Here is a 15,181-nt window from a genome sequence, read left to right on the forward strand (position 1 = left end):
GCCGATAGAGACTAAGTTACAGGTGGTCGTGGACACACGGTCAAGAATGAGTGGTAGGTAACGTTAGTGACATATAAGCATGTGACAATGAGGGTGCCTAAACTTAGACTCGGCAGTAAAGCTTGGAAGCTTATACCATCAGCAGACCAGTCTCGACCTTTCATGTCATTTTAGTAGTGTGCAAACTTTTCCATGAGCATGTAGGTGATGCATAACAAGTAATAATGAGATTATCCACATGAAAACAATGATGTCATTTAGAAAAAGCATAGCAACTTACTTTTGGGTTTTTTGCAAACTGATTGCAAGACAGACAAACAATCTGCATCATTCCAAGTGCCTTGACCAGGGTCCACCTGAGCGCATTGTTCTTCATCACTGCTTGGCTCCCCGTCATCCCAGTTGACAAAGTCAAGGCCAGACCCATCACTCCATCCAAAACCTGTTTCAACGAGAGTTCAGTTTATAAGAGCATATATAAAAGAGACTTCGAGTTAAAAGAATTTCAAGGATAAATACAACAAGAAAGAATATCACTGATGAAAAATTTCTCACCGTCAATTTTCTGGATGAGGCCTATCCAGACTGGGTTCCCAGAATCTTTGATGGCCATCAGAAGCAGTTTCATTTCATCTTCAGAATGAATAGACGCCAGATTACTATTCTCTTTTACACACCTGTGACGTAAAGAGAAGGGAGCATGTCGATTGATCTATATTTGTCATTATTTAAGTGAATAAGTTGAATTTGCAAGAAGAGAAACTGGGAATTGAGTGATCTTCTGTTATCGAATTTAATTTTCATGAATTGCTTGCCAAACTAAAAATAAATCAGAAGTCACCTGATAATACATATATCACCTGCTATTGATATGCGAGTTCTATTCTTGCTGTATGTTAACAATGAACTCATATACTGTGACATAACAAAACGCATTTCCCACTAGATAAATGGGTATGTTTTTCATAATTTTTTTGCACAAATATTCCACATTTCTGAGGTTAATGAAGGTTGACCAAATAATACAATCGATATCCAGTTATTCAGAGTAACTTACTAACTGTTCAGTGAAGAGTTTTTCGTTAGCCTTATTTGTGTTAACTGGGTGACCCATGGTTTTATTGATGATACACTTTTCATATAAAATTCACTGAAAACTTCGTCAAGAAAAGTCTTACTGCATATGAATTAAGTGAATTGTCGTATATCTTGACAGTATCAGACATCCAGTTTTAGTTTTTGATAGCCCTATGTCATTACTTCATTCTCTCGGATTCCTTTCATATTTTTATCCTTTTAAGCTGTAAATGCCGATAGTTTACAATGACTTACTTCATGTTTGCCTCATTCCACGATTTTGTATCTTTCACGATAAGATAACAGTAAGCACCACCGAGGTCCAACCATCTCTCATCAGGGCAGTAGCCAGTAACAGGTGGGTCGGGGGTAGGTACAGCTCCTGTAAAAAGTTAGGTGAAGTTAGTTTCAGTAATTTAGAGAGTTTTAATTGTTACTCAACATCTATATTATAATTTTTAACGAAGTTTAAAGGTAAATTCTCAGAGGAACTTAATGCGACTTAAGCCAAATATCGGTACATATAAAATATTCGTAATTATGTGTATTTCTTTTTCGAAAGCGTCTCCCTACCCATACGAAAAATTACAAAAGCAGTATCTCTTTACACTTGATACCCAATTGAAAGTAACATGACTTCGAAAAAACAAAAAAGTGTAAGTGGAATATTGGCTCTAGAGTCAATAAAATATGATCTATTCTCTAATGCTGGAATGCGGCAAGACTTTTATGTTAAGTATTAAACCTCGGCTATCGTTTTTCCTTTTCCTGTTAAGTGAAATCTGTAATATATAATAATGAAGACCCTTCCCTTTTCTCCAGCATTGAGTTTACATGAATGCCCCCAGCCAGATAGTGGCAGTAACTTGAGAAAGCTAAAAGATATTTTGAAGTTAAGGGGATATTATTCGATCTTGATGGTGATATATTAAGGCTATAAAAAGAAAGGTCAGATTATTTTGAGGCATTAGTGGATGGAGCCTATATAACAGAAAGTATCTGTCGGATTAATTTCAGATTTTATAAAATATCAGAATAAATTAAAGTTTTAGATGGCAAAATAAAAGTGTGAGGTTTGTTGATCAGTAATCTAAGATCAGTAAATCAGGGCAGTTCTGTTAAAAGGAAGGTGGTTTTGATTGAAGTTTCTTAATTGTGAATATATTAGGCTCCACGTTAGTTACATGTAAGCTAGGAATACTTATTTTAGTGTTCAGTTCCCTGTATTATAGCTCTGTTATATTACTCATATTCATTACTGTATGCTTGCATTGATTAAGTCTTACCTTATAGTAGTATCAGTGTAAGAAAAAAGAAAGGGTTATTCAGTAATGTAAAAAACTAGTAAAGAAAATACAAAAGGCACTAATAAAAATCTTACTATTTTAGTGCCTTTTTTTTGTAAATATATGAATAATTTTGATGCTGAGAGATAACATCTCAAAACCTTCCCTTTCAGCATAATAACCTGAACACTGAACTGTAGAAGAAATGAAGTGTGTATTATGGTATGGAGCTACCCAAGCTAGTTTTGATAGCTGAATTTATTTTATGGTTCTTAGGAACTGAAAATATGTTGAATATGTACGAGTATGTTGCTTTATAACCCAGTGTGACATTAGTTGCAGATGCTGATTACATTTTTGATATAATACAAATAACATGAACAGTGTAAAACTATGTTAGGCTCATGCATGGTTTTCTTTAAGTGATAGTTTTATTGTATGTTGGGCCTTTAAGGGAAACCACCCTAGTTTTTTCACCACTTAACATTTTTTCAAAATTTCGTATTGATATTCTTTTTGAATAAAATTACCTGGCATCTTGTGGGAAATTAATTCTACAGAACTATACTAATATTAAGTGGTTGCATTTCATGCCCAAAGTAGTTATTTTTTAAGTAATTTAACAATTTAAATGGTTCGCTCTAATAATGACTACTTAATCAACTTTCATGTGCCTCATAACTATCAAAGCCATTGATATACAACGCCACCGAGAACTGGTTATTAGGTAGATTAAAGAAATAAGGTAAATTGCTGACCATCTTTGAATTTGCATACAAAGGAACGAGATTCATCACAAGAAGTGGTGTACCAGAGTCCATTCTTGACATCCAGTCTGACACAGGTTTGATTTGTTGCACTCATGTCTGGCTGATTCTTAGCCCAGTTAGTGAAAAATGAAGGCCAGCCATCAGACCACTTGAATACTTTATTATCCTGAAAAAATCAAGAAAATACCTGCCAATATTACTTTGACCTTCGCACATATACACACACACATATATATGTGTGTGTGTGTGTGTGCGTGTATAATTTAAACCTAAAGGGACCATATGCCAGGCTCTCTCAGATATCCAACATATGTTAAGCGCAATAATGAAAGAGTGACAGTAGTTTTCTGAAGAAATAGATGATAATCTGTAGCATTTGAATCGGTATCATTTACTGCAACGAGATGGATAAATCGCTTGGCATCTAGCAGATGGAGGTGGGCTAGTATTTAACAGTGAGGCAAAGACAGGTAAGCACAGTCAGGTCAAAGTCTTGGTATCTTGTAGTTGATTAAGACTCCCATAAACATTACACGCAAGGAACATAGCGCAGTGTATAATGAAGGAGTATCAGGTGTGTTGGAATTTCTAAGGAGGAATTAATTGTGAGATGAACCTGAAGGGTACTCTTTTTACTATGAGACCAAGACCTATGAGGAAAATACATTGTAAGAAAGTGGGACTTGTGTCTATTGATTTTTTTGAAAGTGTATGAATTTTTTTCAAATGGAAGAATAAATCATTACATCCTCATAGTGCTGTAAAATATTCTTACTCCAAAGTAATGATATACAGAATTTTTAGCACTCCTGAAAGAATTATATAGAGCACCAGGAGTAGAGGCTAGAAATAATTAATGTGCTCACTCTGTCAACCTAATGATTAAACAGCAGCAGTCAAACTAACAGCTAAAATGAGACCAAGTTTCAAAAGAGATGACCTGGAAACACGCTTCAGTTAACGAGATTATAAGCTCACCAACAAAAGGACCACGATCTCCATATCATATTATAGCTGCTCTTATATGAAAGTAATTGAATGGTGAATAAAAAATTTAAAAAAGAATCAGCAAATGGTCAAAAAAAGATTAAAAATATTGGATGAAGGTTATTGTAATATCCACAGTGACCTCTCAACTTCTCGAATTCTTCACACTTTTTTGGATACGCTTGTCACTACAAAGCCTTAGACCCATGTGCAAGAAATATGAAGTAAATTTCTGATGTCGGGTAGCAGGATTATACCCTGGGTGTTGAATAATTTCTTTACTCATAAGATAAAGAAAATAAGGAGTCTTATTTCATACAAAATCAGTGTGGCTGGAATGTAGTCACTTAGCATGGCTAATATCACAGTCTCCTACACTGAAACAATCAACATACGAGTTAAGATATTAAAGACTTACGACAATAAGTTACTTGAAAGACATAGTCTGTGCTCTTAAGCGAATAATAGTGTTAGTGAGAAAAAAACTGATATATGCTGTATATCCACTGCCCCTTGGCCAGATAATCTTAGTTATTCAGAATTGCATAAAATGTTGAGGTTATGAATAATGTGATATCTGATCAAACGTCTAAATTTCATAACATTGAATATAAACAATTAAACATGTACCTGAATATTGTTGAAACCAATCCATATAGACTTGAATCCCATATTTTGACTGAGAGTCCATGCTAAAGCATTTTCTGCTAGATCATGTGTGGAAACCAAGTGGGACCCATCATTTTGGCAAATTTTCTCTGCTTCCTGAAAAGAAATTATATTATATACATTATATATATATATATATATATATATATATATATATATATATATATATATATATATATATATATATATATATATATATATATATATATACTGTGTATATATATAATAAATGTAACCAGTAATTTTCATATTTTAAACCCAAAAGGAAAAACTGCTCACATCACATTACCTGAGTAAAGCTGGACCTATTTCAGCTTTATTAACGATTGAATTCTAGGGCTATATTTGAGCTGAAATCAGTTTTCATCCTTCGTAGTACTACAGTAGTTAATGGGCTCAATTCATCCTAAACTTGTTTGAATACTTACATGAACATGTAGTTTTTTCAGTGTTTGTTTCCTATTCCAGATTTTAAGGTGTGCAATGGAAAATTTATCCAAGATCAGGGGGTTAAAAGTTTAGTGAGTGACCATTATATAAATATATTTATGGTGAATTATACCAGTAGGTTTTCAAAATGCACATGCAAGTATAAAATCTCCTCAAAAATGAAGTAAATGAATTACCCGAAAGAAACCATCTAGTTGTCCTGGGAAACTTCAGTGCATGAGGTGCTGTTGGCTAAATCCTTGGACATTTCCTTGACAGAAAATATGTTGGATATTCGCATAAAAAATGTCCATTGCTTATCTCTTGAGTAACAGTTATTCTGCGTTAAACTAAGTAGAAACGCATCATGGAGACCTCCAAGATTCAGTCACTGTCATCAGATTAATTTTATTGATTATACCCAGGTTTGCTGCAACTTCGGACTTTGTAAACAAAATGCCATTGGTTTTAATCTTGTATGCAGATACACAGCAGACATGAAATTCTTTAGATAAATCACTTTGGACTACTGATTGGCTTTGGCTTTTTGGCAGGGAAAAGTGCTGACTGGTTTCAGTATAATGCAGAGGGGAAAGCAGAAATCCATCTTTCAATATAAGTTCGTATCAAATCAAGCGACTGAATGCAGTTCATTTTTCCTCCAACAGTTTTCTGAGGACTGATAGAGCATATTCAAAAAAGTTCTGGAATTATCTCTTAATCCATACCCATATTGATCCTGACAGTGACAACATTATGAAAATAGCAGTTGGTCGAAGGAAAGAGCTTTTTTTTTTTGCCATTGGTGGATCCTGAGGGAAAATTTATACATGACCAATTTTTTTTCTTATGATGCAATATTTTCTTCGCTTTAAATGGCAGCTGAATTACTCACCATGCCTAATTCCAAAAACCTAAGGTGGCTGCCATGGTAATTTCTACAGTAGTTAGAAATCCCTTAGAATTGATAAGTTACCTACGGAAATTTTTAGGGCATTAGATGAGGGGAGGGGTCAATTTTGACATTTTCAGTGGTGATTTGGCATCTGCTGAACGTTAAAAGTTGTGTCTGAGGACTGTCCATTTTAAATTTTAATATCTCTGCAAGTGAACTATCATAGCATAGCAGGTTAACGTTTTGCCGGTTTTAATCTCACGAAGATTACAATCACTTTAACAACACACTATCTTAAAAGTCCGTACGACTTCTGACTTGCAGATTTTTTCTCCTTAAGGCAAAGACAATAAAAATATATGAGCCCTTCCCCATTATACATTGCATTCATAGAAGCTCTTTAAATTTTTCAGCTCCTTAAATTTTTCGACAAGGCAAGTAGAAGAGGATTTTTTCTGATATATGTTAAAAACATCATGGAATTACTGTATTCCTTGAGGATATGAACGCCAAGGTATCATATGACGTAAAAGTCAGAGGGGGTATGTACTGTCACTGACCTCGTGAGCATTTATTATTTGTAAGTGTTGCATCATCCATTCAAGTTGATAATAACAGAATATATTTACATTATAGAATGGATGGGGATTGTCTGATATAAAAAAAATTTTGGTTAAGTTATTTTTACTAGGATGATGATTCGATTAGAAACGTTGACAATCTTAGGTTTACTATTTTCTCAAACGTTTGTTTAAATGCAGAAATCTAGGCTGACGTGATCAGGCTGCTCCCTTCGAAGAGAGACAGTTCAAACCTTGCGTGCTATCTTGATTTTTTATGGCATGAGGAATAGTTCATCCATTCCCAACAACTCGAGATATGATAGCTTTCTTTGCTGCTGTTTGAGAAAGATCGCTGGGCAAACTGGTATCACAGTAACAAATGTGGAAATTTTGAAGAGTCCACATTCTAATTCGATTTATATCATATAAGAGCGGGGAGGTTCCTTTGCATAGGCCCTACAAAAGGAATGAATGACGACAGAATTAAAAATAATACTATTGAGGCAAATACAAAGAGGAAGAGAATCAGGAAGACCTTCCACGCGCTATTCTAACTCTGGGAATTAGTGTAAAATAAATCATGGGTAAATGTACCCAGGACCAAAGTAATTCTTGGGAGACAGAGGATCAGAGAGTTCTTTGGTGTTGGTGTGTTAGATAACGTAAGATATCAAACACCAGGATCAGTAATGTTGGAAAGGAACTGTTATAATGTATTTACATATTTTTTCACCACACGCCCTGTTCTCCTTTTAGAGGTGGTGACAGAAGGGTATAACCTTACGGGTCTGCATATCAGACGTGCGAGTTGGATCATCCATTCATTAATGAAGACACTACTTGATATAATAGTTTTTGTTCTTAAAGAGTTTTATGACATCTGTTGAAAGTGGTCTCCCTCCCTGATAATATCAGCTATAGATCAAGTATAGGAGTTAAGAGACTCTCTCTCTCTCTCTCTCTCTCTCTCTCTCTCTCTCTCTCTCTCTCTCTCTCTCTCTCTCTCTTCGTTTTCCTTTTCCTTTACCTGCCACGTCATTTCTGTGCTGACGGCTCTGTAGCAAGAGCCCCTGTAGGAAATATAATTGTCAAAGGGGGTTTCACATCGTAGCGGTGGGTCATCTTCGTGGATATCAGGATCTAGAAGTAAAGAAGAAAGGTCATTAAAGTGGGCTGGGATGAAGGAGATTATATTATGCATGAAGATTGAGAAGATACTCTAATTTTGTGTTCGAGACTCAAGGATGCTGTAGCAACGTGGTTTTTAAAAACTTACGTTATGACTACGGCATTCTTATTTTTATATTTCAATGTTTGGTGGAAATTTAGCGCAAAATTTTAACCTAGCATTCAGATTAAACACATACAATCACACGAAAACACACACACACACACATATATATATATCTATATATGTGTGTGTGTGTTTGTGTGTATATATATAAAACATTGGATTCCAAAGGTATTATTGAATATAGAATTAGATTAAGTAAAATTGATTGTGTGCGCCACACGAATAAAAGGAAATAATTGAGAGAGAGTTTCTGGAAAGTCTGAGTCTGTGCGTGACTGATTCTGGGAAAAAGGAAAAGGGCGGTGCTTAGTGATTTGAAAGGCAGCATTGTTAGTAAGCATGGATTCCTTGAAGTAAATGTAAACTGGAGAAAGTCTTGTTGGGACAAGTGTTAGTTAGTACGAACCAACGACTTCCAGTCGACGTTCACTTAGGTACAAAACCATTCATCACTTATATATCTCCTTCGATGATATTCCCGAAGTAGCGCGAATTGGATATTAAACGACATTTGTAGCTTAATGTTTGGATATGAAATGTCACGGTGATGTGACAGAATTCATGAATAGCTACGTGTTCCAAACGTACCAATCGGCTGTCATGGTAGGGGTGGGTTGATGCCGATGCTAAGTACAAATCCCGCACTCGACGAGTATATGCACAGTACGTCAGAGTCGGCATTAACTTGTACCTCTCTTGATAGCCGAATGGTTTTGAACGTCGACTGGAAGGCGTTGGTTCGTACAGTTGGGTGTTCGAGTCACTCAGGTGTCAAACCATTCATTACTTATAATTCACCTTCGGTGATATTCCCGAAAAAGCGCGAATCGGATATCAAAGGACATTTGTAGCTTAATTATATATATACATATATATATATATATATATATATATATATATATATATATATATATATATTAAAATGTGTGTACATGTTATATATATATATATATATATATATATATATATATATATATATATATATATATATATATATATATATATATATATATATATATATATATTACGATAATTTCCCAAGCCCTTTGTTGGCCGAGTTGGTTGAGCTTCAGACCGTCATATGGGCCGGAGTTCGATTCCGCCGCCGGCTGATAAGAGTTAGAGGAATTTATTTCTGGTGATAGAAATTCATTTCTCGCTATAATGTGTTCGGATTCCACAATAAGCTGTAGGTCCCGTTGCTAAGTAACCAATTGGTTCTTAGCCACGTAAAATAAGTCTAATCCTTCGGGGCCATGTTAATCAGCTCAGTGGTCTGGTAAAACTAAGCTATACTTACTTTTTACGATAATTTCCCTTTCCTTTTAAAAATATTAAATGTAGAATTAATTTAGGAAAATAGTTTAATACCTTGATTCAACTGGCATATGTAAGGTTTTTTATAGTCACAGTTTATGTCGTTCCACTGCCCAGAGTGAGAGTAGGCCTCTACACAATATCCCTGTGAAGAAAAGGAAAGCATTTCGTCATACGTGAATATTTCAGATTTTGTCATAAATGATTATGTACTGATGTTTACTTCGTATACATGTAAATCTAAGCTGAAAATTAATCGTCTGCAATCTGTATTTTTAATTGTTATCATTTTTAATATTTTTATTTACTATTATTCTCCATATAATTACTGTCATTACCATTATTATGAATTTTATTTTTTCTAGTTCTTCAGCAACTGTGTAGATACTGCCGATTGTTATTTTTATCATGTTGTCTTACGTATTTAGATTGTGTATTGTATTTGTATATTCCATGTATATGGCTCTGAGCTGCAATAAAGAATATTATTATTATTATTATTATTATTATTATTATTATTATTATTATTATTATTATTATTATTATTATTATTATTATTATTTCTCAAGAAGAAGGCAATACAAGGTGTACCCAAATAGCCAGGTAATATCTTGCTAGAAAAACCAACGAGATATCGAAATATAATCTAAGAAATTTTACTGTTGTAACCTTCTGTAACATTTTGATGAATAGTGTAAGTGTGCGTCTTCCCAGTTTCTGTACTAGTAAAACACTATCATCCCATCTACTTCGGCAAATCTTGAAGCACATACATCATGATTGCAGCTCTATATTAGATATGTTCTCTTTAATAGTTAGGATTCCCTTTACACTACACCCCATAACTTTCTTTGAAAAGCTTTAAAAGGTACAAGCATTGCCTTATTTTACAGCATTTTAGGGTTCAAAAACTCTACATGTTAGCAACGCATTCATGTAGTGAAGCTGGGGCCTCCGCCTAACATTTGGTTTCATCCACAAAGCACATTCCCTTTTGCTTGAATATACCCAACTGTCTTCTCCTCATCCGTTTTTGAAATATTAATGCAGTTACTGTTGATGGTTCAGTTAACTTGTTTTGGTATTTTCGGACTACCTTATGTGTATATTTTCATTTGTTTGATTCTCTTCACTTAATTCTCTTTCATTAGTGTTTTTCTTCTCTTGCTCTGTGCCATTTTGTTCTGTTAGCCTTTTCTGGTTTTTACCTTAGTTGAGTAATAATAATAATAATAATAATAATAATAATAATAATAATAATAATAATAATAATAATAATAATAATGTCTGAAATCTGGAACCCTTTCCAAGCTGAATTTATGAGCCAAGCTGTCATTCAGAATCTATTAATGCTGATCTATCCTTTTTGAAATCTAAGACCGTGTTTTTTTTCATCCATGAATTGGCTTACGGAGACGTATACTTTCAGTAACAGAAATTTATTCGGAACGTATGTAAAAGTACGTTATTGGCATTACTATTCATTAACAAAGCATTTACAGACCTAATACCCAACAACTCATCCTTTTTAAGTAAGTGTACTGTATTTCTTTGCTTCAGAACCACACTGAATCAAGTATTGCTCAATTTTTCCCTCAAGTTAACATGAAAATCCTATATGCTCCCGATCCCTAATATGCACTAAACAATACCATTTTATTTATAGATATAATGAAGAAATTTAGACTATTTTATGCTACTTAATTTTTTTAGCAAATGAAAATTCACTGTAAATGGTCCGTAGTATAATAAAAACCGACATGCATTGTTAGTACATTGAGATTCCAGATTTTTTTAACATAAGCATAAGTCTGTTCCTGTACTCGGAACTGTATGTATTTTGTGTCGATATATTCAAAGTGAATATTGCATGTGATGCAGCTCAATGGGTGCATGTTGTTCATTACGAATTTTGATTAATACTCACTATGTGCTTTATCAGGCCCTTTGCTTATTGTGAACTGCTCAAATATCTATCATTAAACAAGTAAGAAGCCTTTCACTTATTTTGTACCAGAGGTAAAAATACATTAAATGCACCATACCTCAAGACCTTGTCCATCAGGCTGTCCGGAAGCCCAGTTTGTGAATGTCACAGGCGTCTGGTCATACCACACAAATTCCCTGTCCTGCCTGAGTCCAAGCCAGGCGTTCTTTGCCAGTAAACCAAGGGCTGCCATGACATGAGCTGCAAAAGATTACGATATAGTTAACCTTTGCATTCATGGTAATTTTTGCAGAAAACGTACCTCACTGACCATTTTTAAGGATTATAAAGCAGCTGAACAGAAAATCATTTAAAAAAATGAACTAAGAGGGTAGTAGCACTTTTTCCGAGGCAGCATTTCTACAGTTTCATGTACTTTTTGTCTTTCAAGCTGAAGTTTTAGAAGAATAGGCAATGATGGTTACTCCATTTATTTACCTTGAAGCCAGTATCTGTATCAGCTATTAATTTATGGCTAATAGCAAAGATATTATTGTTTTTCAGTTGAAATACACTCCGATAGGTGAGTCCCATAAAAAATCAGAAAAACGAGAAACTGATAATTAAATTCAACATAAAAATTTCACCCATTACAAAATTAAAGATTAACAAATTTCATAGAGTAGGATGCTTCTCCATGACTGGGTCATCTACTGTCGAGAGAGTCCCAGTGACCTGTAGTCATATTGTCCCCAACGTAGGTTATATTGAGAGGCTCTCTTGATAGCAATATATATATATATATATATATATATATATATATATATATATATATATATATATATAGAGAGAGAGAGAGAGAGAGAGAGAGAGAGAGAGAGAGAGAGAGAGAGAGAGAGAGATGCAGTGACTGCATTGATATCCATTCCACCCTCACCATCATTTCATATATTCTGTATAAGCAACCCCTGTTCTGCTTTCAGTATTCATTCTCCACTGAGAACAAAACAGTGTAAATATTGAAATGTCTGTCCTTATGAACTTCCTGTTATTGTTAACTACCGTACCCTGGTTTTTCCCTTTAAATATACCGGTTATAAGGTCTTGCCACGAACCTGAGAAATTACATACTGTATATGTATATATATATATATATATATATATATATATATATATATATATATATATATATATATATATGTGTGTGTGTGTGTGTGTGTGTGTTTGTGTGTGTGTGTTGTGTGTGTGTGTGTTTGTGTGTATGTGTGTAATATAAATTTATAAAGTTTTTTAGGAAACAGAAAGACATTTTGTGTTCAGTTTGCAGCTGAAAGGGAAGGGTTCAGTAATGTACAATGATAAAATATTTTTTCAAAGTAGTTTATCAGGCCACACGTTTCAAAAATTACACGGTTTTATCCTCAGTGGAGAATGAAGGCAAAAAGCAGAGCATGGTTTGTTTATACAGCGTCCATGAGAAGATATTCAAGAGTTCTGCAACCAAAGTAAAATGCTGGAATATGGATAATGTTGGGATATTGATGGTTAGGTGATATGTTTATTAATGCAGTCTCTCTCTCTCTCTCTCTCTCTCTCTCTCTCTCTCTCTCTCTCTTGCAATCCAGTCTGTCATTAGAGCTGTGATCCTCAGAGAGGATTTGAGGTTCGCGAAGGTATTTGCTTTCTATTATATAGCATAAGTTGTCAAGAATGGAGAGACATCTGTAGAATCTTTTTTAGTGTCGTTATTTCAGTCCCTGCTACTAACAGTTGTTTTGTGAGATGTACGCTTGGCTTTTCAGAGTAGTGTTTCCTGATGGCACTGTCCAGAAGTCTGCTGGCCGGTCTCATCGACAGACAAGTCCTATTCATCCCACATGCCTCCCTTTGGCATCTGTGTTTATGTACTGGGTTGGTTGTCTGGAGCTCGACTTTGTAGGGTCCGGCATTGTTCTTAAGGAGGAGTTTTGATGTGTCCTTTGACTTCCCCAATGTGTTTGTATTTATACCAGTAGTACAGCCTGCCTAGTGGCTAGAGGCGGTTACGATATCTTTTATGTAATGCATGGTTCGTCACTCACCTGGTTGCCATATCAATGAACTTCTCAACTTGTTGTGTGGTGAACTTCTCAACTTGTTGTGTGGGGGAGCCAGTGTCCGCCACTTTTTGGGCAGTTCTCTGTGTATGCATTGAACGGTGATTCCAGATAGCAGATGGAGTGTGGTCGTTGGCGTGATTGAGATAGAGTGCCCTGTATTGTTACTTACAATGTAGCTTTGTTAGGTAGTTCGGGAGGACATCAAGGAGGGGAAGTTAATTGTTGATGCTCCTGATTATCATCAATCGCAGACAAAACTTTATCTCCAAAGCATCTATGAAGCACAGGAAGGAATCTCCATAGGCGGTCTTTATACCTTATTCATCTCAAATTATTAAACAGTGATCCATTTTTGTAACCAAAGTGTTATTTTCTATGTTAAGTGCCTAACGAATTTTGTATTATATAACTGCCTATAATTCGCGGAAGGTAATTTTATTTTATAGTTCCTAATGACATTTTACTTAATATTTTCCTTGAAGTGACATAAGTCCAAAACAGCCTGCCGCCAATTTATTAAAAATAAGCTAATATTTTGTCAAAAAGAGCATTGTGCAGTGTTAATTATCACTATATTTTCAAGTTGGATTTATAAGAAAGTAGACAGTGAGGTAGCTCCTTTAATCTTTAAATTTCATCAGCACAAGAAAAAACACAGGTTTATGGAAAAAAAGATTAACGACGTATTGGACCTTAGATAGTATAACTACAACAATCACCTTCAAAGTCCGTCCACTTCAGCAAAATATGGAATGCATTTGGAGAGAGCAATTCAATAATAAGCCTAAAACAACAAGCACATCTTACCTTGCTCTTGTTTGGAATGAATGCTGACAAGATCCGAATTTGAATGAAGAGCCTTGCACGCATTTCGAGCATCGTTATTGCTCGCAGGTTCGTTGAAGATCTTCAGACACTTTGAACCTTGTAAAAAATTAGAAACAGTGATAACAATGTTCATATATTTACAGCACGTTAATCTGCTCATGTCAGAAGTCATTGTGTTTCTAGAGTAATTTAAAATGTTGCTCTCATGATATTATGTCTTAGAAGCACCTTGTCACTTCATCAGTCTTAAAGGAAGTGTGCTCTGACCTTAACGATTTTTTGAAGCCATTGTGTTTCTAGAGTAATTTAAAATGTTGCTCTCATGATATTGAGTCTTAGAAGCTACCTTGTCATTTCATCAGTGTTAAGAGAAGTAGTGCTCTAACCTTACCGAATTTTTGGAAAGAACGTTCATTTTTAATGCACATTTTTCCATGCTATACAAGCCCCAAAAGAAACATTTGATGCCCAAAATAATTCTTGGGTTTTCATGCGAGAAAACTGTTTGCAAGAAAGGTAGTAAATGAGGTAAAGTTCCAGTCACGTATACTTGTGGGATATAGTGCATAATCCTATTGAAATTATACACGTGGCTGCTTCAAAGTAGATGTTTCATTGTACATTTTTATCTTGAAGAAGATGCGGCAGTTTTGACAAATTAATAACCAGATGTTTTCCCGATATTTTATGTCGTTTAGGTAACCAGGCTGGAGTTCTGTCTTGAACGATGCTTATTAGTCATGTAAGTGTTAGAATTTCGTGAAAAACCTCAATTTTGGTACGACGACCGCATGGTGGCTTGTGACCTTACAAGAACATGCGTAATGTTTTGTTTCAAGCAACTCGACGACCTTACTGATATCTGAGACTAAAAACTTCTTTTACCTGTTTATAAATTCCCATGCAAAGCTTTAACGACGACGAAATGTGATTATTCAGTTTTTAGTATTATTTATGTGTTTTCCCCGTCACTATTAGAAAGGTCACAAGAAATCTACAGCTTTTTCCTAAGTGAAAAGTAAATAAGTTGTTCTATGATG

The 15,181-nt window shown here is 34.8% G+C and overlaps 1 protein-coding gene across 1 annotated transcript in view; it reads right to left on the reverse strand.

The window, feature by feature from the left end:
- LOC136852219 (macrophage mannose receptor 1-like) overlaps positions 1–15,181 on the reverse strand; it is a 102,254-nt gene that overhangs the window by 5,256 nt on the left and 81,817 nt on the right. The window contains exons 37-45 of the mRNA XM_067126667.1: positions 14,121–14,237; positions 11,333–11,475; positions 9,342–9,432; positions 7,704–7,816; positions 4,751–4,885; positions 3,122–3,299; positions 1,333–1,459; positions 556–677; positions 281–442 (exon numbers count right to left, since the gene is read on the reverse strand). Of these exons, the coding sequence (XP_066982768.1) occupies positions 281–442; positions 556–677; positions 1,333–1,459; positions 3,122–3,299; positions 4,751–4,885; positions 7,704–7,816; positions 9,342–9,432; positions 11,333–11,475; positions 14,121–14,237 (1,188 nt within the window). The remainder of the gene's footprint in view (positions 1–280; positions 443–555; positions 678–1,332; positions 1,460–3,121; positions 3,300–4,750; positions 4,886–7,703; positions 7,817–9,341; positions 9,433–11,332; positions 11,476–14,120; positions 14,238–15,181) is intronic.

Source organism: Macrobrachium rosenbergii, chromosome 25 (genome assembly GCF_040412425.1).
Source record: "Macrobrachium rosenbergii isolate ZJJX-2024 chromosome 25, ASM4041242v1, whole genome shotgun sequence".
NCBI classification, from domain to species: Eukaryota; Metazoa; Arthropoda; class Malacostraca; order Decapoda; family Palaemonidae; genus Macrobrachium; species Macrobrachium rosenbergii.